At 38.9% G+C, this 26,902-nt stretch overlaps 1 protein-coding gene across 1 annotated transcript in view; it reads right to left on the bottom strand.

Moving 5' to 3' along the window:
• LOC106555378 (complement receptor type 1) overlaps positions 1-26,902 on the bottom strand; it is a 97,685-nt gene that overhangs the window by 51,882 nt on the left and 18,901 nt on the right. The window contains exons 12-29 of the mRNA XM_087720853.1: positions 20,941-21,132; positions 20,524-20,706; positions 20,122-20,304; positions 18,466-18,565; positions 16,557-16,642; positions 16,018-16,200; positions 15,254-15,427; positions 14,639-14,818; positions 13,564-13,746; positions 12,865-13,047; positions 12,274-12,456; positions 11,809-11,994; positions 10,673-10,951; positions 7,656-7,841; positions 7,488-7,517; positions 5,881-5,959; positions 5,643-5,702; positions 3,264-3,520 (exon numbers count right to left, since the gene is read on the bottom strand). Coding sequence (XP_087576979.1) covers positions 3,264-3,520; positions 5,643-5,702; positions 5,881-5,959; positions 7,488-7,517; positions 7,656-7,841; positions 10,673-10,951; positions 11,809-11,994; positions 12,274-12,456; positions 12,865-13,047; positions 13,564-13,746; positions 14,639-14,818; positions 15,254-15,427; positions 16,018-16,200; positions 16,557-16,642; positions 18,466-18,565; positions 20,122-20,304; positions 20,524-20,706; positions 20,941-21,132 — 2,907 coding nt within the window. The remainder of the gene's footprint in view (positions 1-3,263; positions 3,521-5,642; positions 5,703-5,880; positions 5,960-7,487; positions 7,518-7,655; positions 7,842-10,672; positions 10,952-11,808; positions 11,995-12,273; positions 12,457-12,864; positions 13,048-13,563; positions 13,747-14,638; positions 14,819-15,253; positions 15,428-16,017; positions 16,201-16,556; positions 16,643-18,465; positions 18,566-20,121; positions 20,305-20,523; positions 20,707-20,940; positions 21,133-26,902) is intronic.

The raw sequence follows: 26,902 nt of genomic DNA, 5'->3' as shown, positions 1-26,902 counted from the left end.
TAAGGAAGACAATTATACTAGACTAAAACAACAAATAGCGACTGATCTGATGAAATGGGAAAATTTACAACTATCAATGATGGGAAGAATTTCTACAATTAAAATGAACATTTTACCTAGAATTTTATACCTGTTCCAGACAATCCCAATCAGATTGGGTAAGGACTTTTTTCAAGACTTAAACAAAATAGTTTTGAAGTTTATTTGGCAAGGGAAAACAGCTAGAATAAAACTTAAATTGTTACAAGATGCTAGAATTGGAGGAGGACTGGGCCTACCTGATTGGGAGTTATATTACCAAGCAACAAACTTGATGTGGATTAAGGAGTGTGTATCACTAAAAAATTCTAGACTATTGAATGTAGAAGGTCATGATTTACTATTGGGATGGCATGCTTTCTTATGGTATAAGGGAACTAAAGCACATGGCTATTTTAGAAGACATTATATAAGGGAGGCTTTGTTATTAAACTGGGAAAAGGTAAAAAGATTACACTACTTAAAAATTCCAGTCTGGGTATCAACAATTGAAGCATTTTCATATCCAATAATATATAAAAAGGAAAAAAAAGTTAGGTATGTTGAAATATTGAATGCAGAGGGTGAACTCAAATCTATCCAAGAGTTGAAACAAGAAGGGATAGAAATGAATTGGTATTCATATGTACAGATACAATCTAGATATAATGAAGATAGAAAATCAAAAGGTTTTTACAATAAAATGACTGAGTTAGACAAAATTTTAACAGGTACTGATGAAAAAGTAATTAAAAAACTATTACGGATATTTATTGGAGGTTAAATTACAAGAAGAGCAAGTTTCTTTAAACTATGATAGCTTGGGGGAAAAACTTTAGGTATAGGATTGATTTAGAGAAATGGCAGAAACTGTGGTCTCAAAATTATAAAATGACAATGTCTACTGCATATAGAGAAAATTTGTATAAGATGTTTTACAGGTGGCACCTACCCCCAACCAGAATTGCAAGAATGTCCAAGAATAAATCAGAAAAGTGTTGGAAATGTCATCAGATACCGGGCTCATATTACCACATGTGGTGGACTTGCATTGAAGCTAAAAGATACTGGACTAAAATCCACATGTGGTTGGAGAAAATGACACACAAACAAATAAACTTTAAACCAGAGGTCTTTTTATTGGGGATCATACCAGAAATCTATACTAAAGACTTAAAATATTTGATTGTAAATGTGTTAATAGCAGCCAGAATCGTATTTGCAAAAAACTGGAAAAATGAAACAATACCAAAACAGGAAGAAGTTATTCGAAAAATAATGGACTGTGCTGAAATGAGTAAATTGACACTTGAAATTAGAGAACAAGAGGACGAGCAATTTTATAAGATATGGGACTTGTTTTACCAGTGGCTGGGGGGAAAAACTTGGAAATGAAAAATGTTTTACTTATGTTTCAACTGGAGGAGTTAAATGATAACACAATCATGCTGTGAAATAGATTAACAATGATACAATGAAAAATTGATATATCTATGAATTGAATACTTTAGAATTTTTTGCTTTAAAAAAGAATAAGGATAACAACGATTTTATGTATACTTGATAGAGGATTGGTGATATAATGTATAACAAGAACATATTACAATGATATCTTGTTGATAAATAATTTTAATAAGGGAATAATTAAAAAATTGGTATATATATGTAGCGACCATTTAGAATATTTTGTTGAAAAATGAAGGAATAAAATTTGTTTGAAGGTATGAGGTACAAGGATAACAATGAACACAAGCATACCTGATATTTGATTGGTGGAATTAAGTATAATGGAAAATAGTGATATATAAATATAAATGGTTGGTAAAAAAAATCTTTTCTTTCACATGGGGATTATATAAAGGTATACTGTTATGAAATAGATAATCAAGAATGTAAGGGAACTATGATTTATTGGAAAAAAATAATGCTAATCGTAATTGAACATATACTGTACAATGAAAGTGAGGTATTTAGTTAAACTAGATGAAAAATCTGTGATGGTAAATGTTATTCCAGAATATGGATGTTAAAACACCTATAACCAAACGACATGCTGTATGTGATGATGCTTTTTTGTGTGTTTTTTGTGTTTTTTTGGTTTTTTTATTGTTGTTTGTAGGTATTGTCTGTGTAATAAAAATATTTTTTTAAAAAAAAAAATAAGTAGAGTGCTGTGCAAAATTCCATGTGTGGGGTTCCCAAACACGAGTGACAGTTAAAAAGACAGAGTTTTGTAGCCAACTTTGGGGGGGGGGGTGTTAATTTGAACCTATTCATCCAGGCCTTTACATTATTCAAGTATTGTCTGGTCAGTCTCAGATTGAAATATACATTTGGATAACATGCACATATTGATGATACCTGAACCCAAAATGATGGATGACCTCACCTATCAGCTTCACATAAATACGAAACAGAGTAAGGAACAAGAAGGAGCCCTAAGATAAGTCACATACAAGAGTCTGGAATGTGTTCTTTCTTCTCTATGAACACCTAGCAGGAACCAATCATTGGGGGGGGGCACTCTAATAAGTCCTATTCCTTTATTTAACCAGTGTATCCAGAGAAGACCTATGCTGTGAGTATCTAAGACCAATTGATATGATTCACCTTTAATTATTCAGTAACCTAGGTCTAGTAATATTTCGGCAGTACCAGACATCATACATTTGTTGTATGTATATGTACGTACGTACATACATATACACTCATACACACATACACATATACATATATACACACGCACACATAATTATATATAATTATGTTTGTTCCAGCATAACTCTGGAGCGCCTCGAGCAATTTCAACCAAACTTGGCAAAACAAAGCTGGCTGAGGAACTCTGGGAGTTAAATTCCGTAAATCTTAAAAGTTGCGAAGCCTGGCCTAGAGCAGTGTTTCTCAACCTTGGCCACTTGAAGATGTCCGGACTTCAACTCCCAGAATTCCCCAGCCAGCATTCGCTGGCTGGGGGATTCTGGGAGTTGAAGTCCGGACATCTTCAAGTGGCCAAGGTTGAGAAACACTGGCCTAGAGGACCTCGAGGCAATCCCAGCGTGGGGTTCCGTCCCAAGGCCGCTATCGCCACATGCCTCTTCAGGCTTCCGGTGCCCTGGCAGGTCGCGCAGGGGAAGCAGGCGGAGACGAAACGCCCCACCTCCTCCTCGTAATGACGAGGGAGAGAGGAAAGAGGGAGTCAGAGAACCCCGCTGCCGCGTGAGGAGGAGAACGTGCATCACTCTCACCTGCCCAGGCCCATCTCATCGCCGCCAGCGCCAAAATCGCGAGAAGCCGCGAAGGGCGGCGTAGCGGCCGCGACATGGCGCTCAACGCGCAGGAGGACGAAGAAGCGTTGGAATCCGGCGCGCGGAGATTGGCGGGGCGGGGGGGGAACGTTCCAGGCTCGAGTGCCAGCTCCTGCCGCGGCGGGGGTGGGGGTCGGGGGACTGTCGTAGCCACTGTCGCCCTTGAGTCGGCCTTTCTTTTCATTTTCATTTCAAGTCAAGAATCAGCGTTAGGCCAACAATGGGGGAGGCGCCGCCAGTGCGCGAGATCCTCGCGAGCGGATGGCTGAAGGCAGTTACGGTAGCTCCGCTCGCGGGTCTCGGGAGCGGCCACGGTTGGCTGCCCCTGCGGAGGCAAGTAGACTGCAAGTAGATCTAGAAAACTCTAGGGCTGAAGAAGCTTCTTGCACAAGAAGCGAAACGTCTTTAAAGAAAAACCGGAAAACCGAATTGCCTCTTGAAAAAGCACCTTTGGGACAACCAGGACCTGGATGACTGAGAACCTCCATAGGCAAGATCTAGAAAGGTTTGCTGCGAGCTTGACCTCCGGATATAGGTATTGCCTAGATGTTGGGCATTTGAAAAATGCAGGCACTAACTCAGAGGTAGGCTGGCGAAATTGCTCTGGATAGGAGTCAGGCGGCAGAACCAAAACGGCAAGGCGAGGTTGCTGCCGTTTGGAGACCGTCAAGCTGGAATGACACCAATTGCTTTTTTTTAATCAGCAAACTTGATAGGAGAGATTAACAATTCAATGTAGGAATCTCGGAAGTTCCTACCAGGTTTTTTTGCTATTCCAATGGGCTGAATGGCATGAAGAAGCCCTGGCGGAATGATTTCCAGCAGCGCTTTACCCGAAGGTTCTGCCTTGACGTAGTTTCAAAGTTGTGCCCATACTCATAATTTAATCTCCGCCGTCCTTTTTCTCCAAAAGTCCTCTCCCCCCACCAAAAAAAGGAAGTACATAAAAAATTCGTTTATTTTTTGTTTAGAAATTTATTTTCGGATTGAATTTAGAATTGTTTTAATAATTTCTAAAAAGAAAAATTGATTATTACTATTTATTGTATATCCTAGTACCATAGTTTACTCAACGCACTTGAAGTATTTCCTGCTTAATGAATATGGAATATGAATGGATGATTAAATTAGTATACTGCCAGGCTCTCAACAACTCTGGGCAGTTTACAACAATCAAAAGACATCATACAAAAAAAAAATACAACATAAATAAAAGATGGCAAGCATAATGAAGTGGGCAGGTCTCAGAGGGCTGCCTCACCAAAGGGCAAAGTCCAGAGTAATAAAACATTTATGCATGTATGTTTTGTAACAAAACGAAAGTGATCATAATACATTATCAAAGAAGAAAAAACAAAGTGCTATAACAAAGTAAAAGAATGCAATAAAAAGAATAATATATGTCAACAATAAATGGTCACAAATCACTTCTGTAATGCAAATATTCAAAATGTGTATGATACATTCATTCAACTTTTAACCTATTGTATCCTCTATAAATGCCCCATATTTCAATATATTTGCCCATACACAATCTTCTATAAGCAATTCACTCATGAGGGACAACTGCAACCAAGTTTTCAGTCCATTGAGTAAAGGGGGACATACATTTATCTTTCCAAATATCAGTCTTCTGGTCATAATAAGGGCATGAAGAATCCATTTATATTGTTAAGTTGTCAAATTCCCTGTACTGGTATTACTTCAAGAGAATGTTATCTGATAATTTTAGCTTTTGTAGCACAATCATTTTGACATAATCCATTACTTTTTAAGCATGTATGGCTCTTGATTTTTATATCAAAATCATATCAACTACGTCATATCAATCACTGCTTCATATTTATTTTCCAGGAGTATATTATACATTCATTGCTTCTCATAACATAACCATCAATGTCAGCATGATTATTTGTTGCTAGCTTGCTCAGAAGAAATTGCCAATTAAGAATATCTTGTCCTGTGAAAAAGTAATAATGACATTTCATTGAACAAGAAAAATTTCAGTAAATATAAAAAGGCATTTTATATGCAATACAGAAATAAAAGGAAGGTACTCTAGAAAAATCACTTGTAAACAAAACAAAATACACAACTGACATCAGCTACTTTGTAACAGGTTGATGGTACAAAGAAATTTACCTACCAAAGAAGTTGCTGCACAATAGCATGCCCATCCCCAAATTATATATGTGCTATAAGTTATTTTAAACCATCTGACTCAGTCATATTTATACAAATAATGTATTTTCATCTTAAAATAGTAACCTTACCTTGAGATTATTGCCTGTAGCTATGAAGACAAAGTTTTCTTTTTACAGTGGAGAATCTTCATAACTAACAACACAATACTTCCTTTGGGCTTCACAGGTACAATTGCTAAATTAATCGGGAGAACATATACTTGAGAAGATAAACCAAATTATAAGACTTAAAAATACATTTAAATGCATTGTTTGAAATAGGCAGATGAGAATTCCTGTTTGGTAGAATATGAATCTCAAATTATTATTAACACTTCCTTCAGTATAAATAATGTAAACAAATAAATGCTCACCGTTTTTTCTTTTGCAAAAGGACAATCCACATCGCACCACCAAAAATGAGGAAAAGCAATAGGATACTTCCCACAGAACCTATTAAAACCAAGTAAATATATTTATTTAGTTATGATTTTCTCTAAAAGGAAAGATTAAAGAAAGAACTAATTTTATTATAAATTAAACTGAATTGAGAAAATTAATAAAATTTTCTAACATTAAAATGCAATGAAAATGGACGCATCCTAAGGTATTTATGTAATGCACTGTAGAATCCATTCTACAAAATTCAGAATAATACAGTGGGACAAAAACTCACTCCAAAGTTTTTCTATGGGGTTGAGATCTGGAGACTGGCTAGGCCACTCCAGGATCTTGAAATGCTTCTTACGAAGCCACTCCTTCGTTGCCTGGGCAGTATGTTTGGGATCAATTGTCCATGCTTCACAGTAGGTATAGTGTTCTTTGGATGCAACTCAGCATTCTCTCTTCTCCAAACACGACGAGTTGTGTTTCTACCAAACAGTTCTACTTTGGTTTCATCTTACCATATGGCATTCTCCCAATCCTCTTCTGGATCATCCAAACTTCAGATGGACCTGGACATATACTGGCTTAAGCAGGGGGACACGTCTGGCACTGCAGGATCTGAGTCCCTGGCGGCGTAGTGTTACAGTTGGTAGCCTTTGTTACGTTGGTCCCAGCTCTCTGCAGGTCATTCACTAGGTCCCCCTGTGTGGTTCTGGGAGTTTTTCTCACTGTTCTTGTGATCATTTTGACCCCACGGGGTGAGATCTTACATGGAGCCCCAGATTGAGGGAGATTATCAGTGGTCTTGTATGTCTTCCATTTTCTAATTGTTGCTCCCACGGTTGATTTCTTCACACCAAGCTGCTTGCCTATTGCAGATTCAGTCTTCCCAGCCTGGTGCAGGTCTACAATTTTGTTTCTGGTGTCCTTCGACAGCTCTTTGGTCTTCACCATAGTGGAGGTTGGAGTGTGACTGTGAGATTGTGCACAGGTGTCTTTTATACTGCTAACAAGTTCAAACAGGTACCATTAATACAGGTAATGAGGACAGAGGAGTCTCTTAAAGAAGAAGTTACAGGTCTGTGAGAGCCAGAACTTTTGCTTGTTTGTAGGTAACCAAATACTTATTTTCCATCATAATTTGCAAAAAAATTCATTCCAAATCAGACAATGTGATTGGATTTGTTTTCTCATTTTGTCTCTCATAGTTGAGGTCTACCTATGATGTCAATTACAGGCCTCTCTCATCTTTTTAAGTGGGAGAACTTACACAATTGGTGGCTGCCTAAATACTTTTTTGCTCCACTGTATTTAGGATCACAATGAAAAGTTCTTTTTTTCCCCTTTTTCTTTTGTCAGGTTGCTCGACAACTTTGCTATTATCATATGGAAAAGAATACTTTTTCCTTTCTTGTCTTCTTTTCACTACATTATCATGATTGTTCTTTATTATATATGCTCATCCGACAAAGACAACTAAAGAACAGGGAAGACATTTGACTAGTAGCCACTGGCCTATCTTATCCACTGTTTATGGAATGCAAGGTCCACAATGCCTTTCTGCATTGAATGGGAGGGTCTAGAAATTACTTACCAAAACCTATGGTAGCAAAATTGTAGGAGCCTAAAGAAAGAAGCAAAACAAGAGTTACAAACTATCAGCAAAAGGGACAATTAAATTTACTAGCTCTTGAAAATATTTTTGAGAGGCTCTCCAAACAATATAAATTGTCAAATCTTTAGAGCCTAATTTCCAACTTACTTTGCTTACTCTGTGTACATGCTGGTACAGGGGCATCCCGTCCTATCTGCTGCGCTTGAATAGGAGAAGAATCATTCCTGACATACCCATTTTCACACTCCAGAGTCACATTAACTCTAGTCTGAATCACATCTTTTCTTTCTGCTTTGGTGCTATCAGAAAGTGGTGGGAGCGGGCAGCCATCTACTGAAAATCAAAGTTCAATAAAAGTTCTTAGACACTTTTTTTGCAGCAAAGAGCCACACTTGCCACTTGCCTTTACAATTCGAGAGTTGTAAGAAGGTTGCCTGAGATGCAATCATACCATTCAAAGAGATAAAGCAAAAAACATATTTTATTGGAGAAGTTTAAATAAAAATAATAGAATTATTCTCATCTTAATTTTTATCCACAATTTCACCCTTACTGACAATCTGCCTCTACCTAAATGCTAAAAGATTTTTGGGAGGAGAAAAACTGCAAATAGACCAGCGGTGTCAAACTGGCGGCCCGTGGGCCGGACGTGTCATGCACAAGTCACCCCCACCCCTGCTTCATGAAGGGGAGAAATGTAGAGCTACATCACATAGCACTGTGAGTTTGACACCTGTATAATAGACAAACAACGTATCTATAGCCTTGGCCATCATAGTTTTAGAGGATGACAGACTCTCATGCTATCAAAAATTCCCCTGGGCAGGAAACATTTTTTTGTACAAGGTACTTTATTGAGTGCTGCAGGTTTCAACTCTATATTTTTGAAGCAGATCTGGATCCTAATTAATTATTATATCACATTTGTTAAGATGCTATATCTGAGGCTTCATTAAATGTATTCCTACGAATTGCATTTAAAAATTCAATACATCTAAAAAATAATTGATTTACAATAACATTCAAGTATAATGTGATATTTAAGCAATAATAGCCTATGGCTTATGAGCTAAAGTAAATATTTATAAAGCTCAAAAAATATGGCAGAAATAGGCAAATGCGTTTATTTCTTGTACTGATCCAAAAACTCCAGGGAATTAATTACAGTCTTCATAGTGACTTGGTTCAGGAAGTCCAGTAATGAGAATTCTCTGTTTAGTTCAAAACAGTGTGGACTCAAAATAAATGATATCCTTAGACAGCACCAGTGATGGGATTCAAAAATGTTTATTACCGGTTCTGTGGGCGTGGCTTGGTGGGTGTTGCAGTGGAAAGATACTGTAAAATCTCCATTCCCTCCCCACTCCAGGGGAAGGATATTGCAAAATCCCAATTTCTTCCCAATCATCTGGGACTCAGGAGGCAGAGAATAGATGGGAGAGGGGCCAGTCAGAGGTGGTATTTACCAGTTCTCCGAACTGCTCAATATTTCTGCTACCAGTTCTCTAGAACTGGTCAGAACCTGCTGAATACCACCCTGGGCAGCATTGACTGATAGCCCCCCCCCCCCTCAAGATGTACATTTAAAAGAATTTGAACAAGGGACAGTGTTGGCCACCTTTCATTTAAAGTTATCTCTCATGTTTCAGTCCAATATTATGCAATTGTTGCTGTTTGATATATTTTAAATACAGATATGATTCAGAATAATAATAACCCCATTCCCACTTATTAAGTACGTAAGTAATTTGTCTAGATGTAATTGATACCAGGGACGTGCAGGCAGGGGAGGCAGGGGAGGCAGAGCCTCATCACTGTCATCATGAAAAAAAAAATGTTAAAGGAAAAAGGCACGAGCTGAGGTCAGGCTGAGCTAGTTGCTGCCAGAGTCACCGTGGATGACTCTACTTAACTATTTTTAAAAGCCTCTAAAAAAGCGCCCTCTACAGGAGGAGGCAGGAGAACGATGTGCCTCATCTAATCTGATTTTAGGCGTTTTATGATCACTCAAGCAGAGTTAAGCAAGGGTTAAAAGCCTAAAAATTCCTGACAGATGAGGCACGCCGTTCTCCTGCCTCCTGTAGAGGGCGCTTTTTTAAACAGTTAAGCAGAGTCATCCATGGCAGCAACTAGCTCAGCCTGACCTCAGCTCTTGCCTTTTTCCTTTTACATTTTTTTCTTTTCATGATGACAGGCAAGAGCAGAGTTGAAATCCTCTCTGAAACAGCTGGAAAAGGTACGTGTGGGTCGGAGGGAGGGGGAGGAATTCAAACTTCATCCTCAAGTGTAGATCCCTCCCCAAGTGTAGTTTGATAGCAGGCAGAGCCTTTTCAAACACACAGACACACACACACAGAGAGAGATAAAACTATAAGCCCAGCTTCACTCATTACAAGTTTGAAAAGGCAACGTGGCTCCTCCTGCAATCAAAGGCTCGGATTGGAAGGCAGCAGGGGAATGGGGGGGGGTATGGCAGAGTAGCTGCTTTCAAGCCATTGGAAAATATATCCAATCCAACTTCTGTGTTTGTGTTTATTTAAGAGTGAGTGAGTGAGAGAGGGAAGGGGGTAGGAGAGATAGTCCAATCCAACTTCTCTGTGTGCGTGTGTCTGTTTGAGAGAGGGGGGAGGGAGGGAGAGAGGGAGGAAGGAGGGGGAGGGAGAAGAAAAAGAATGAAGGAAACTTTTTGGCAAAGGAGAAAAACAAATGCTGTCGCTTTAAATCGGAACTGAGCATGTCTGACTGTGGAATTCTGGGAGTTGAAGTCCACAAGTCTAAAAAAATTTGAAACCCACCACTCTGTCAGTGCCTCACCAGCATAAACCTCACTGCACGTCACTGATTGATACATAATTTCATATTTCCTAGTGTTGCTTATTTAGAAATATGCTGCCACAGATACAGAAAAAGGTGTCCCTTTGCAATGGAAACCTTGTGCCCTCCAGCTGTTGCTGAGTTATGCTTGTATTGTAAGCCATCCAACATCACTTTAGATAGTGAGATGGGCAACATATAAATGAAATAAATAAATAATCACTAGCATTTCTCACCAAGGACCAGGCTTAAGAAATATTGATAAATATAGTTATATAGAAATATAATAAATCATTAAATAAGAAGACAGTTCTTTATTTTGCCTTCCTATTGGAAGTCAGGATACGCACCTTCTCCACTGCAATTTCTAAACTCTGGAAAAGCATCTGTTTGGTTCCCACCATTCAATTGGTCTGTTTGGTTCCCACCATTGAATTGTTCCGGAAGTCTTTGAATATCTGGCTGTCCTCCAAGGCCTGGGGTGAAGGTAGTTGCTAAGTCCTTGGTACTTGTTTTGTTGATTTTTGAATGTATTGTGTCTTTTATGAATGATTCAGGTTTTTTTTCTATTTGATTGTTCCGATCCTTGGTCATCTGAGAGTCACTTGGGAGTTTAGTAGCCTCCGTATCTAAAAATAATAATGAAGAAGAAATTCAACATTCAAAACCACTATGATTTTTTTAAAATGGCTTGATAACAAATTATGTGATCAGTTTCCTAAACCAAAAGCAATCATTTCCATGGTTTCCCCACTGCAGAAGAAATACAAGTAGTCCTCAACTCATAATTTCATTGCTAAGCAAGGCAGTTATGTCACACCCAACTTTATGACCTATTTTGCCACGGTTGTTAAGCAAAACACTGCCATTATTAAGTGACTGACATAGCCATTAAATGAATTTGGCTTCTCTCATTGACCTTACTTGTTGGAAACAGGCTGGCAAGCTCACCAATGGCAATCACATGACTCTGGGACGCTGCAACCATTGTAAATGCATGTTGGTTGCCAAGTGCCTGAATTTTGATCATATGACCCTGGGAAGCTGTGATAGTCATAAATGCAAGGAACGGTTATAAGTCTTTTTTTCAGTGTTATTGTAAATGTGAATAGTTGCTAAACAAATGGTTGTAAGTCAAGGACTACTCATAGTGCCAAAGTGATTAACAAAACAAAATGCTCATTAGCTTATAAAAGAATGTTTTATAAAACACCACTTCTAAGTTTGCTCTTCTGGAAGAAACAAAGTTCAGCGGGACAAAACAGGCCTTGCTTGCATATTGTCACAATGCATTTTCAAGAGACACGGTGACAAAGCTCTCAATTCATTGGCCCATGTAGTTCTCTCAGATGCTGCCAGTTTCAGTTACTGAGGTCTAAGCAGTGTAGTTCTTAGGAGGTACTCCATGTCCTTGGCACCAGATGTCACTTAACACTATTGTAGTACAAACCAGTTTAACAAGTTTAACAGTTTAGCTCTCACATACATTCTTTTCTTTTACACTGAGGGACAGGTTGATTCCATGTTCCAGAAGTCTGACAGTAAATGGTTGGTGCTCCAATAAGAAAAAAACCTGGATCACAATGATAAGTCACAGAGGTGCCATAGGGGAAATCTTCCAAAGTAGTCTTGTCTCGTTTGCTATGGGTGACATTTGGTGGTGCAAGGCAACCTACAGAGAAGAAAAGTTGCAACTGTATTACCGAAGATTTACTTCTCAAATTCCACCCAAATTATGACATTCAGTTCGACTTGGATGCACCCATCCTAGTCCTTCAATAAATACTGCGTAAAAAATCATTAGCATGACAGTATGCACTGTCCAACTATAGTACTCTTCCTCATCTAGCTTCAAGCACCCATCACTGACAAGCCCCCCCCCCCCCCAATCCCTGTAAAAGAAGCAGTGAAGTCTGAACTACTGATCTGAAAAATACAAGCAAAAAAGGACCTTGGCATCTGGGGGCTTCACTCCATTTTACAGAGTTTGAGCTGTTCCGAATACACATAACACTGTAGTTTCCAATGTGGGAATAGCCAGCATCACAAATATAGAATACTGATTTCCCATATGTGAAGTCTTCACCAACATGCTTCCCATGGATGATTTTTGGGGGTACGGGACAATGCATAACTACAAAAAAGCAAAGTGTGGTAAATACAGAAAGTATCTTCATTCTAGATCTGCCGGATGCTAAATCTATTCAAATATTTTCCACCAAGAAAATAGTTGTGACAGATGTGATGCATGTATTCTCCAGAAACAAGACTTGGTAATTCTGCCCATAGTAATCACCATTTGGAATAGACTGAGAATGACAGTGCATTCTTATTTGACAGCTATTTGTTCTCAGTCAGACCAAGGGAGTGTCTTCCCACAATCCCTGGTGAGTTAGAAGATAATGGGTTTTTTTCCACAATTCTAAGTGGTTTCAAATGTGTGTTTGAAAAACAATACATTGAAGGAAAAGACTAATAGATGCAATATACAATAATCATAATCCATTTTAGCCCAGACAGTCCACATTGCAGTTTTTATTACCTTCACAGGATGGCACAGGAAGGCTCCAGTTTCCAGAAGGTCCACAGGTAATAGATGCCTTTCCAATAAGCAAATATCCCGGATCACAATAATAGGTTACAGACATTTCAGAAGTAAACATTTTCAAAGCTAAACTATCATGTTTTCCATTGGCTATGCTTGGAGGGAAGGGACACTGTGATTCTAAAAGAAAAGAAAAAGAAAAAAGGAAGTCAGAAGACAGTGTTCAGAATTCTATTTTGATGAGATACTTAGTGGAAAGTTGCGATTAAAGGCCATTTACTACAAGTTGATCCCTCCACTTTTCTAAGGGGCACAAGGCATATTGTGTAACATCTCTCATTTTTTATTTCATTATTGAAATTTCATTATTACTGGGCAGAGCCTGGGAAAGTAGATTAGATATGGCTTAAGCCGGGCTTTGTTAAATAGAGTGGTTCACTTATAATATTAAGCCACACAACCTAGTTTACAATTCACCTTTGTTGAGTTCATTAATATACAAAGTCAGAACAAACAAACCACATTTTGGGCTTAGTGCAATGAGGGAAAGCTGGCAATATCTCATTTAAAATAAATGAGGCACATGACTGAGTAGATTCTTTCATCTGTATCTCACATGTCCAAATTCAATCCCAAAGTCTTCTTTTTATGCTGTGAGGTTTTATGCTATCAGCAGCAATTAATTAAGAAAATTACTTTTGCAATGAGGGGCAGGAAAGGTCCACGTGCCAGAGTCTGTGCAATGAATAGTAGCATCTCCAATTAGAGTATAGCCAAAGTTGCATGTATATTTCACACACATTCCTCTTTTGAATACCATTACTTCCTGGTTGCTATGAACCCCATTCTGGATATCTGGAGGTGACTTGCATTCAATCTCTGAAAAGATATAAAAGTACTATTGATTTCAAAGAGTTACCGCTATCTCTCAGAGGTGTGCATATTCTTAGGAAAAAATAGTTTACAGCTGGCAGGAACACATGCAAATAATTACTCAAGTCAGATGGCGTCTCTCTCATGACTGGCCTATGGAATCTAAAAAGGGTTAGGGAGGGAAGGGACTCAGAGGACAGCACTTACAATTCCATTTTGATATGATACTAGGTGGAAAATTGTAATTAAATATGCTTCTGGTTTATTCCCTGTTTCTTCAATCAGGGCCCTATTTCTAAACTTTGCAATAAGAACAATTTGACTGCAAAGGAATTTGCATCGTTTTATGACTAAAAGATCATTTAACAGGCTAGTGTTGAGGCAACCTGTCTATTTTTCTTCGCAAAATGCAATTGTTCTTTGAAATGAGAAATCTGGTTTATAAAAGTCAGATAGATGCACTTGTAGATACATGCATTAGCATATGTTTCTACAGAAGCAGATCTTCACTAAATCATATGGGTGTAAAGTTTAAAGCATTACCTGCCGCTTCTTCAGAGGTAACCTTACTTAAAAATAATCTTCTTGCACTATGATATAAAAGAAGTTCACTGGTGCAAAATTAGCTCTGCTCAAGATGACTTCTCATTTCTTCAGTTTTAGTTTGGATTCCTTGACTGAAGGCATTCTTTAATCATTTTATATACCACTAGATTTTAAGCCTAAATGTTTCTCGGTCTGGTATCTTAACAGTTTTGAAGCAGCCTTATACTAGGGTTACTGTATGTCCAGAATCATTCAATTCAATTAAAAAAAAAACAGCAAAGGCGTGTGAAGACTAATTGTTTCTGTCCCTCTCATCTTCATGAGGCAATAGAGCCTATCTCAAGAAATGTACCTTCACAGTTAGGGGCAAGAGAAGACCATGTGCCACTATCCATACACTGAATAGTTGCCTCCCCAATCAGAGCGTAGCCAGGATTACATGTGTATTTCACAAGCATTCCAATGGGAAATAATGTTTCCTGGTTGTTGTGAATCCCATTTTGAATCTTTGGGGGTTGCTGGCATTGCACTACTGGAAGAAAGGAGAAGAACAAATTAAACAAATTGAACAAATTAAAACAAACAAATTTTACTTCACTGGGGAAAAGAACAAAAATTAAGAATCTACTTTGGCTACATTTCTTTCCAGTCTGAGCAGTTCTCCCTGAAAAATGGATTGTGAAATGGTCCAAATTATCCTTCCAAATTGGGTGAATAGAGATTGGCATTTGGTTCTCACCATTGTATGCTGTTATTTAATAAAAAAAAAACCAAGATGGACCTTCCACATTGTCTCATGGAACAACCAAATGCTCTAGAAGGAATTGCCTTTCAATTTTCAAAGGGGGCTTTTGAAATGCTTCTGCATTTATTGTTCACACAGAAATTAGCAAGAAAGGGAGAAAAAATACTTATTTTTTTTCTAATTGTGAGAAGAGTTGATAAAATCCAGCTTCACTAAACATACCCCTGACACAGACAGGTGCTGGCGAATCCCATGTGTTGCCATGTTGACACCGAATTGTATGATTGCCTTTCATGGTGTAGCCAGAGTCACATTCAAATGTAATTGTTGATACAGATTGATCATTTGCTTTGGGCCTAATAATTCTTCCATTCTGAATGTCTGGATTCACACAGCCTGGAATTAAAAATGAAAGGGAAACAGTTAAATTTGGTCGAGTCCTGTACAAATAATGCCTTCTTTAGAAATAATTCACTAAACAAAGAGTAAATATAGATTTTTTTTAAAAAGAAAAAGACTTTGTCCTAAGACCATGATAGGATTTAGCTGAATATTAATGGACAAAGATAAGAGGGGGACTAGGATCCAAGATATGCACATGGTATGTTGGTCAGGAGATTCCTTATTGCAGGTCAGAGACCCTAAATCAATGCATGGAAAGAATTGACATTAAGATAGTCCTTGACTTATGACTGTAATTGAGTGCAGAATGGGAGGGAAGGAGATGGGAGGGGTGGGGTGGAAAGGGGAGGGGAAAGGAGGTTGTCTTTAATTAATATAATGCATACTTCATATTTAATAAATGTTTCCGATGCCATTTTGTCGATTGTTGAATAATAAGATGAAAATATTAAGATACAAGTTGTTGCAGCCAGGACCATACAGTCCACTGTTAGAGAAGGAAAATGTAATGCTTATGTCAAACAGAATAAAACAGAGCTCCGAATACTGTTTTTTAAAAATGGAAAATCCAGATTTAAACTTACCTTGTTCACAGACAGGTATAGGGGGATCCCATGTACCATCCCCTTGGCAATAGATCTCTCTGGAACCAACCATCTTGTAGCCCACAGTGCACTCAAAGCTAACCTTCTGGTTATATTTGTAAGTTCTGGAAATTCCAGCAGCAATCCTTCCATTCTTAATCTGAGGATATGGACACTGTGTCACTGAAAAATAAAAGACATGTCAGAAGCAGATAAGGAGAAAAAAATGTAATCACTCTGCCAAAGTGTCCAGCCTGATTCATTCAATTTAGGTACCTGATGAAGAGGGCTAATTAGTTTGTCCATAGATTTTCTGATAAACATTATAGTTCAATTAACAGTTAGGGCTATGCTGTAATATGACTTGCTTACAGCCTGATATAATATTGCCTAAGGATGAAGTATGCAGGTTTCATTATCTTCAATATGATTTGCATCATTTTAGCTGTCTCTATAGTTTCTGTTTTAGAATACTGGCATTCATTAAGTCTTGTTTTATAAATATCCTAGGCTAGACCTGCATTTTGAGGGCTGCTTACTCTGGCAGTAAGGAAGGTCATCTGTCCATGCTACTGTTTTACCAAACAATGCACAGCTTCTGGAAGACTTGCCAATCAACCTATACCTGTAGCAAAACAAAAGAAAAAGCATATAATCATTTTAGGTTTTGTAAAAGAACGCAGGCTTTAGATAGTTGGGATCAAACCGATGTTCTACATCCCTTTGTCTACTCTAATTCAAATTGAGCTGCTTAGAGTTGTTTCAGTTCTGAGGTCATCTTCAGATCTGAATAAAATGCACAGATAAAGATGACCAAGGACCTCATACAGTATTTTAGTATTCATTCATCCCATGCTTTTTTATTCATGTTATGTCAATTGATAATTATATGCATTCATACGTGTAGACAGACAGCATATGTGTATGTGTAGAGACAAATTGCTAGAAAGCAAAATAGAAATGTGCAGGAGAAATTAGTTTTCATAATTGCTAAGTCTTATTTTGGCAAAAGTCCGATATATTTATAATCATACAATGGAATGAGAAATTTCCTTCTGATCTATTTTCTAGAGAAACTATATCAGAAGGAAGAACATGTTTAACTCCACTGTTCATTGATACAATCTCTGTACCTGATAGTGATCCTTCATTTTCATTCTGTTTAGTCCTAATTTTTGATTATGATTTTGGTTTAGCAAACTTACTGTTTTTCCCACAAAATAAGACATGATCTTATTTTCTTTTGACCCCTGAAATAAACACCTAGCCTTATTTTCAGGGAGGTCTTATTATTTTTGAGGTGCAGGAGGTGGCGAGCATGGTCACCTTGTGGCTGCTGCTGTATTGCAATATTTTCAGGGAGGACTTATTTTCGGGACAGAGCTTATTTTTAGCACATGAGCTCAAAAGAACGATTGGGCTTATTATCCAGGAAGATCTTATTTTGGAGAAAACAAGATAGATTGAAACAGAAAGATGGAAAAGATGCAACAGCAGGCTGAAGCCTTCCAACCTGGCCAGGACAGGCTCCTCTGGATGTTGGCTCAGACAACAAGAGCCAGCTCTGGAGATTTTGAAAAAGGACACAGAGCAGTATGGATAGGATGCAGGAGACTCCATGTCAGGAATAGATGGGCAAGAGAAGGAGAGCCCAGGAACATTAGAAGGGCTGGTGGGGTAGCGATGGACAAGTGCCTGGCTGAAGAGGAAAGAGCAGAGATACAGCTGCAGCTGGGAAATGTGGATGACCAGCCAGAGGTACAGGGTGCAGAAGTGGTATAGCTGCATATGTCAGTGGAGACAAGGAGGAATTGCCTTGCCTGTCAGATCCAAGGGCATGTAGCAGAGAAAGGCACATGGAAATCAGTGAGGCTACTCATAAGGAAGCCGCCTCACCTCTCCTAATGAGTTGCACCTGCTGGTGATCATTCAGTCTGATACATGAAGCAAAGGGGCATTGTAGCCAACCATTCACTTCCCTATCGTGCATGTGATTTGACTTCATGTTTCCTGATTCTGGACCTGTGCCTTATTTTCTGACCTCATGTTTGGACCTTGGATTTCATGCCTGGATTTTGGACTTGGACCTTGGATACCAAACCTAGACTTGAGACTTGACCTGGGCTTTGTGGACTCTGATTTATTGGGTCTTGGTGGAGGGCCATTTGCTGACAAGCTTCTGCTAGGACATCTGAAGAATGACAATGGGAATTTGCAGGGTTTCAATAAAACATTAAAAAAAACTCTTGGCATTTGCGTGTGTGCCTCTTTCCCATTGAGGTACAAGCCTTGCCCAATGATGAGGAAAGTGAGACTTCCTAACCCCCCACCCAGCCCACCCCTGAAGAGTCCTCACCAGACAATTTCAGGTTACACTGTTGAAAGAATGAAGAAAGAAACAGGAAGATTCTCATCACTGGAAATTGTGTTGGATTCCTTGAAACTTACCCTTCCTCACACTGATAATTTACAGTGGAACCAAGGCGAAAATCTCCTGTTACAAGCAATTTGCCACCCTCTGGTTCTCCTGGATGTCCACATGATTTTCCTAGTTGAAATTAGAGAGATTCTACTTTTTCATGTTACATTTTGGATAACACAAAATTTAAAAAACTGATTCACTGTTTCTATCTGTCTTTAACAACCAACAAATATACTCCCAAGGGTTAAGTTGCACAATTTCACACCCCACTTAAAGGCCATTCCATCCTATCTTCACTTTGACAGAATTCTTGAATTTCTAACCAAATCTGATTCCTAATGCATGTCACTGTGATTTTCTGTTCAAGATTATATATGTGTGTGTGTGTGTGTGTGTGTGTGTGTGTGTGTGTGTGTGTGTGTGTTATATTTGGGCATACCAGGGGTCTTTTGACTATATATATATATATATATATATATATATATATATATATATATATATATATATGTATATCAAAATTGAACCCAGAAAAAAAACTTATTTTTTTTATATTCATTTGCGATCTCTGTCCAATCTAACTGAATGGGAATGGCACAGGTGCTTCCAAAACAAAAGAAAAAAACAAATTTCAGCAATTTTTAACATTATTAATTCTATTAGTGTTATCATTGAACTTACTATTGCCATGTTCAGTTGATAGATAGGGAAAGTTGCATTATTCCTAGTTCCACCTGATTATCTACAATAACTATCTATAACTCTCAGTTTTAATTACAGGGCAGTATTAAATAGAAAACAATCAATCAGGAAGCAGAATCTTTCTCTTACATTAATTACACTTCATCGTTTAAAAATACCAATAATTGATGGCATGGCCTATTTTGTTTTATACTAAAGTAATATGGAAACATATTCTAAATATGAGATAGCTATCTTTCATCAAGAATGTAGAACTCAAAATCATGATTCTCCTTGATTTATTAATCCAGAATCTCTTTATCATAATTTGCAATAGGTCTGAACATAAAATTCAGATATAATCTTTCTTTCTTTTTGACACAGTGGGCATTTATCCCGAATATGGACATGAGAATGAGTAAAACCCACCAAGAATGGCTATTTTGCAGCATCTTTAATTGAGTATATGTGCTTCTGTTTTGTTTCAAACAAATTTAAAATCTAAATGTGTGATTTTAAAAAGTTAAATTTACACTAATATCACATCAGTCGTAATAAAACATTCCCAAACATTTCATAGCTCTCTGCAACTATTCTCAGGTGAACACTACAGGTGAGAAGAGCAGCAGCATGATCCCACCCCCCAAAAAATGGCCAAAAAAAGGTTTTTTTGTCAACAGTTCCTCCTTTTCAAGACCCCTTCATTAAAGATTCAAATCACCAGTTATAAAATGTTGGACTATACCCTAAATATTCCTAATTATAACAGAACTTAATAACAGAGTTGTAAGGGACCTTAGAGGTCTTCTAGTCCAACCCCCTGCTAGGCAGGAAATACTACACCACTTCAGACACCACAGCAGCTTTTGAAGCAACTTAAGGATTTCTTTCTAAACGCTTCATTCAGTAAAAAAGTGGAAACCCATATGAAGAGGAATCCTCTGTTTCTGGACCTTACTCCTTCAAGAGCTTACGGGGAAAAATGTTGTGGTCACAAAAGGTACCTTCACAGTTAGGGGCAGGAGACGACCATCTGCCAGCATTTGTGCAATGAAGAGTTGCCTCTCCAATCAGAGCATAGCCAGGATTGCATGTGTATTTCACAAATATTCCACTAGGAAATATTCCTGTTTTCTGGTTGTTGTGAGTCCCATTTTGAATGTCTGGAGGTGGTGGGCATTGAACCACTAAAGGAAGAAAAGAGGAGATTGGGGGGGGGGGGAAATCAGATTAAGAATGTACTCTGTGATGATACATCAGGGGGAAAATTAATAGACTAGTTGTTTCCTAGCCCAGCTGCAAGCACCATAGTTTCCACTAAGAGTGAAAAAGTGGAATACACAGAACAGAACAGAACAAAGATTTAAATAGTGTTCAAAAAATGGAAAATCCAGATTCATCCTTACCCTGTTCACAGACAGGTATGGGGGGATCCCATGTACCATCCACTTGGCAATGAATCTCTCTGGAACCCAACATCTCATGGCCCCCAATGCATTCAAAGCTAACTTTCTTGTTATATTTGTAGGTGCTGGAAACTCCAGACACAATCCTTCCATTCTTAATCTGAGGAGATGGACACTCTGTCACTGAGAAATGAAACACATGTCAGAAGCAGACAAGAAGAAAAAAACTGGAATCACTCATTAGAAGTGTCAGGCCTGATTAGTTCAGTTTAGTAGCTGAAGAATAGAGACAACTAGTTTGTCATTGTGAGGCCCCCCAAGGAAATATTTGAAGGAATAATTGTAAATGTTTTGAATTAGCAGCTAATGGTCCTTGCTTGAAAAAGAACACAATAACCAAGGGGCAGAAAAACTCACCTCCACAATACGCATGGCCACTCCATTCTCCCTTTATCCCATCCTTAGATGTACAGGAAATAGAGGCATTTCCAAAAAGGGGGTAGCCTTTGTCACACATATATGTTACAGTTGTCCCATAGAAGAAGTCTTGCAAAAGTTTTCCAGTGTGCTTGCCGTGGGGAATATTTGGTGGCGATGGACACAAGATAGCTGGGAAGAAGTGGAGGTTGCATAAGAAAGATAAATAAATGTTATTTTCCTTATTAGAGTGTGGATATAAGGTTCCACCACAAATGCGCGCACAACAAAAGCGCGCCTGGCGGTGTTGTCGGCGCGCTTATGACGTTCGCGCTTTTGTCGGGTCACGCGGATATAAAACCTGGAACATTTATAATATTTATGACTCTAATGTAATATATGCTATAAAAAAGCAGTCAAAGACAAAGCACACATGTATATTGAGCATCTGTTGCAGCTGTAAATGAAGAATTACCATGGAGTTAATATTTTGCCTTTTTAAGGCTTTTACAAGCAATTGCGTATTAGAGGTTTTAGTACTCTCCTTTTAAAAACTGTATAACTATCTCTGATGTATAATTACTCACATCATTTCTTTGATATTGCTTCAAGGACATATAGAAAAAGGATTTTTAAAGAAGAAGAAGGAGGAGGAGGAGAAGGAGGAGGAGGAGAAGTCAGGCCGTTTTCATTCAATTGAAAACTGTGTTAGCTGGTAAACTTGAATTAGAAAAAAATATCCCAAATGAGACAAACGTTTTATTCGGGGAGAATCAACATAGGGGAAAAAACCATTGTTGAAATTAAACACTGAAAGTTACCAAAACTGAAAACAAATAAAGGTTATGATAGAAGAGAAAATGACTAGTTCAGTGTTGAATTGTGGGGTCTTTGATGCTCTTTGACGCTGGTGGTTTTCTTGCAGATGTTTAATTATAAAACCACATAGTATCATTCATTCTAAATAAATTTTCATCATGACCTCTGGGCTTGAGGTATGTTTGATTGAGTGATGTCATTTAACATTTAACATGTTGGGTGCATGTGTGCTTTTCTCTTTTTTGGATATCTGAAATGAACTTTAACTGATGTTGGGATGTTGACATGCAAATAGAAGAACCTGCCATCAGTTCCTAATGGGATAGAACAATTACTTGTTAGTTAATAACAATTATTTTGTGCACAAGTTCTTTAAATCAAAAACACAATCTCTGAATGTGTATATACATAACTTATTTATTTATAGATGTCAATACTTCCATACTCAAAACATATACTGTAAAACACAGTAAAGGTTATTTTATGATACCAAGAGCATATAGTACCCAAAATTACATTGTGTGCTCTTATATCAGACTCATTGATCTGAATGGAGTCTACAAAATACATTAATTGTAGGTTTGACCACATTTTTTGTTATGATATCACCAACTCAGATTAACATGCTTCACATACCCAACTAAAGCTTTTCTCCTATACTTTGGCATTCTCCAGATTAATAGCATTTTAGCATTCCAGACAAGTGGTTGTCCAGTTTCTTCTTAAAAACCTCCAGTGATGAAGCACCTACAACTTCTGAAGGCAAGCTATTCCACTGGTTAATTGTCCTCACTGTTAGGAAGTTTCTCCTTAATTCAAGGTGGTTTCTCTCCTTAATTAATTTTCATCCATTGTTTCTTGTTTTACCTTCTGGTGCTTTGTAAGTTGACACCCTCTTCTTTGTGGCAGCCCCTCAAATACTGGAAGGTTGCTATCGTGTCACCCCTAATCCTTCATTTCTCTATACTAGCCATACCCAAATCCTCAAATGTTTTAGTCTCCAGGCCTTTAGTCATCTTAGTAGCTCTTTTATGCACTTTATCCCAAGTACAAAAAGTACACAATATGAAACATGATTTTTTTTTATTATAATATTTTTTATTTCCATTTCATTCTATACGATCACATGTTTACTGTGCATAACCGGGGCATATAACATTGAGTAATAAACACAGCTCTCACTTATATAGAAAATGCCCCCTAAAACACAAACCCAATATACCACCTTGACCCACCATACACCCTCTTTCAACCCCCTCCAACTTTCATTCTTCCTTCTCACATACCCCTCTACACCTACTTCCCCTCCCCCTCTATCTAACCCTAACCCTATCACTCCCTCTCTTAATCCATTCCCTCCCTTCCTTCTCCTCCTCCTCTCTCTCCCCCTCTCCACCCTCCTTCTTTCACTCAGCTCCTCCCTTCGGTATACTTCTATTACCTTCCAATATATTCGGTTTGTTCTGTTTTAACACTAACATTAAAAAGCCACAGTATACAAGTGCAATCATGTACTTTAGAATTTAACACATATTGTATTTCCCCCCCTCCCCCCCTCCCCCACCTCCCTTCCCTCCCCCCGACTTCCCAGAGCCCGTACACGGTATAGCATTTTAACAATCACAGTCTAGAAAAGTGATGGGCAACCTTTTTGGCGTGGTGTCAAAAATCGGCAAAAAATCGAGCATAACTCGCGTTGTGTGTCACTTCGACAAAAACATAATTTTGCGCAATTTATAGTTTAAACTACAAAAATATATAATTGCAATATAATTGTATTTAATAAACCAAAAACAAATTATTTAACATAGCTGCTTAGTAACTTCTTTGTTCATCAGTCGATTTCGTATGTTGCCCTTGATATTATTATCAGTATCACTTACCAACGGTCCTGCTTAGCAACCAAAATGTTGGCTCAGAAACTCTGGCATTGAAGCATGCAAGTCTTAAAGCTGTCAAGTTACAAGACCCTTGCACTCCTAACCCTTTAGGAAAAAAAACCCAGGGGTCTTCAAACCTGACAGCTTTAAGCCTTGTGGACTTCAACTCTTCAACTAAAAGAGAGACTGATAAATATTAAAAAAAATAAAACCAAAAAGCAGCTACTGCAGTGGCTTAGAATTTTACTCAATTACTGTTGAGCCCATGGAAAGTTCTGCAGCCCCAGGAGCAAAGGAAGGGGGACGGAGAGAGAGAGATTGGCTGTTTGGGGTGCTTGAAACCACCTAGCCCTCCCCAAAGGAAACCCTCATTTGCAGGATGAGCCTCGACTGGCTCTGCCCAGCGGGGTTACCCCAAGCGCCATTGGGCAGCGACGGATGCTTATCCTTTTTCCTTCGGCTGCTTCAGCTGGGACTTCAGACACCCCAAGGGAGGGACTTTATCGGGCCTCCCCCTCCCCACCCTTTGAATGAAGGTGTGATATGGCTCCTCCATCCCTGCTCTTTAACCCAGCCAGAATTACAGGAGGGCTGCCCCCATTCTGCTTTCCGGGGTGGATCTTAGCCGAGGGACACCAAGACCCCAGAATGGGTGGGGGTGGGTGGGGGAAGGGCTTCTTGACGGAGGCCACGATCGACTTTTGGAAGTTGTGTTTTCGTAAAATAAGATTAACCTTTGGATGTGTTTGTTCCGCTCGGCCAGCGGCGTTTTCTCCCACTTAATCCCGGCGGATCCTGATATCTGAGCTGGAAAACTGCAACCCCCCGGAAATGATGACGCCCTGCTGAGTAGCTGGGACTTGCAGAAAAAGGCTGCAGAGAGAGAAGCGTTCGATCCGTAATCCGTCTGTGGGGGGCGCTGGGGACAGGCCGGGCCCCTTCTTCCCACCTCTATCCCCCCCACTCTTGAGGGACAAGCCCTTTCCCCTGTCCCAACGGTGGAATTTGAGGCTACCTCTGCTTTCCCTCTCCCTCCCTCAGTTGTGCAGCAGCGGCAGCGGCAGCTCTCAGCCTGGGCGGCAGCGTCACACAGGCTGTGGAAGGAGGGGGAGGAGGAGGGAACCAAAGAGAGGCTTTTGCCGAGTCTGCGCCCCACAGCCAGGACCGTCCTGGCGCCTCAAGCCGCGTTTCTTCCTGCAAAGCCCTTCTGGTGTCAAGCGGAACTCTCGGGTTGCCCGAAGGGCTTTGCAGGAAGAAACGCGGCTTGAGGCGCAAGGACGATCCTGGCTGTGGGGCGCAGACCTGGTAAAAGCCTCTCTTTGGTTGGTTCCCTCCTCCTCCTCCTCCTTCCACAGCCTGCGTGACGCTGCCGCCCAGGCTGAGAGCTGCCGCTGAAACAAGTTTGGGGAGCATGTGCGTGTCACCCGAAATGGCTACGCGTGTCAGCACTGACACGCGTGTCATAGGTTCGCCATCACTGGTCTAGAATATCTCAACATTGAGCTCAGCTTCTCACCATTACACAAATTTAAACAGTTTGCTTTGTTCTATCTATTTCCAAACCCATTAATTTTGTTCCCTTTGTGCCTCCTTCCTCTATAACACAATTTAGATACATTTCGAATTTTTCTTTTGATTTCCTCTTCCAACTCTTTTTTTTGCATATATATATATATATATATATATATATATATATATATATATATATATATATATATATATACACACACACACACACATACATATATATATACACACACACACACACACACCTTCACACACATATATATGTATATATACGTACATATATATACATATATATTAAAAATACTTCACTACACTACCCTTCCCAATTCCATCCAAACTGGGCCATGATCCAAAAGAACCCCCACCACAATCTCCGTCCTCTTCGCCCCAGAAAGTAAATCATCAGTAATTTATATAAAAGTTCATAATTATCCATCAAGTCAATATCTTTTCTTCAGTATGCAACTATGTCATTTTTCTTTTGCATGACAGAAGTCACAAAGTATTGACCATGTTCAAGATTGAGGCTGTTTGAAATAGCAAAATATTTTCTTTCTCTTTTATAAAAAGTTCGGACATAACTCCTTAATCAATGGCCAATAACTATTAAAGTTGTTGCAGTCTGCCTTATTTCCCCATTCGTCTGGTAGTTGTACCACTAGGTCCTTGTTCTCTGATCCCTTACCCTACCGGGAGGGGAAAATGATGCTTTCTATCTTGTGGTTGTGTAATTTGTTGTTTATCTTGTCCTTCTCGTTGTCTTTCTCCGGATCCAGATGATTCAGAATGTCCCACCTTCAGGGTCTTATGATAGAAATCTCGGGCTTCCCATACAGAATTGAGACGATATTTTTGCTCACCAAGTGTAATTATAATACCAAATGGCACATCCCATCTATACTGTATCTGACGGTTTCTGAGTTCTTCCACAAGAAAAGCGTAATCTCTCCTGGCTCTTAACATTTGGGGTGGTATTTCTTTGAAGACAATCAGATCCTGTCCGCCAATTTGTAGCTTGGTATTATAAGACTTTTGTAGTATCCTATTTCTAGACTCTCTTGTAGCAAAATATATGATTATATCTCGAGGAAACTGTCTCTGTTTTGCCGTCCAAGAATTATGGCGGTAAATTTTTTGGATCTGCCAATCAAAGTTGATTCCTGGTCTTCCCACCAGACGACTGAAGGCCTCTGAGAAAATCTTTTTCAGGTTCTCCTGTTCCCTTTCACGCAGTCCCCTGATTCTTAATGCAAGCTCCATCTTTTTATAATTTATCATAATGATTTGTTTTTCTGTATTTTCAACTTTTTGTTGCATCATTTCAATTTTGGATGTCAAGTTGGTATTGGCTTTCTCCAGAAGCTCTAGCTTATCTTCCATTCCAGCTTTTTCAACTTTTTGTTGCATCACTTCGATTTTGGATGTCAAGTTGATATTGGCTTCCTCCAGAAGCTCTAACTTATCTTTCATTCCAGCTTTTTCAACTTTTTGTTGCGTCACTTCGATTTTGGATGTCAGGTTGGTATTGGCTTCCTCCAGAAGCTCTAGCTTATCTTCCATTTCAGCTTTTTCAACTTTTTGTTGCATCACTTCGATTTTGGATGTCAAGTTGGTATTGGCTTCCTCCAGAAGCTCTAGCTTATCTTCCATTCCAGCAACATACTCTGTCAATACAGTTACAAATCCTATCATGTCCTCCTTTGTATTAGCAATCCTCGTGTCAAACTTGTCAGAAA

The sequence above is a fragment of the Thamnophis sirtalis genome, unplaced genomic scaffold (assembly GCF_051295495.1).
Source record: "Thamnophis sirtalis isolate CommonGarterSnake01/CBP01778 unplaced genomic scaffold, rThaSir2_p1.2 scaffold_7, whole genome shotgun sequence".
Lineage (NCBI taxonomy): Eukaryota > Metazoa > Chordata > Lepidosauria > Squamata > Natricidae > Thamnophis > Thamnophis sirtalis.
This window is presented reverse-complemented; position numbering and strand designations above follow the sequence as displayed.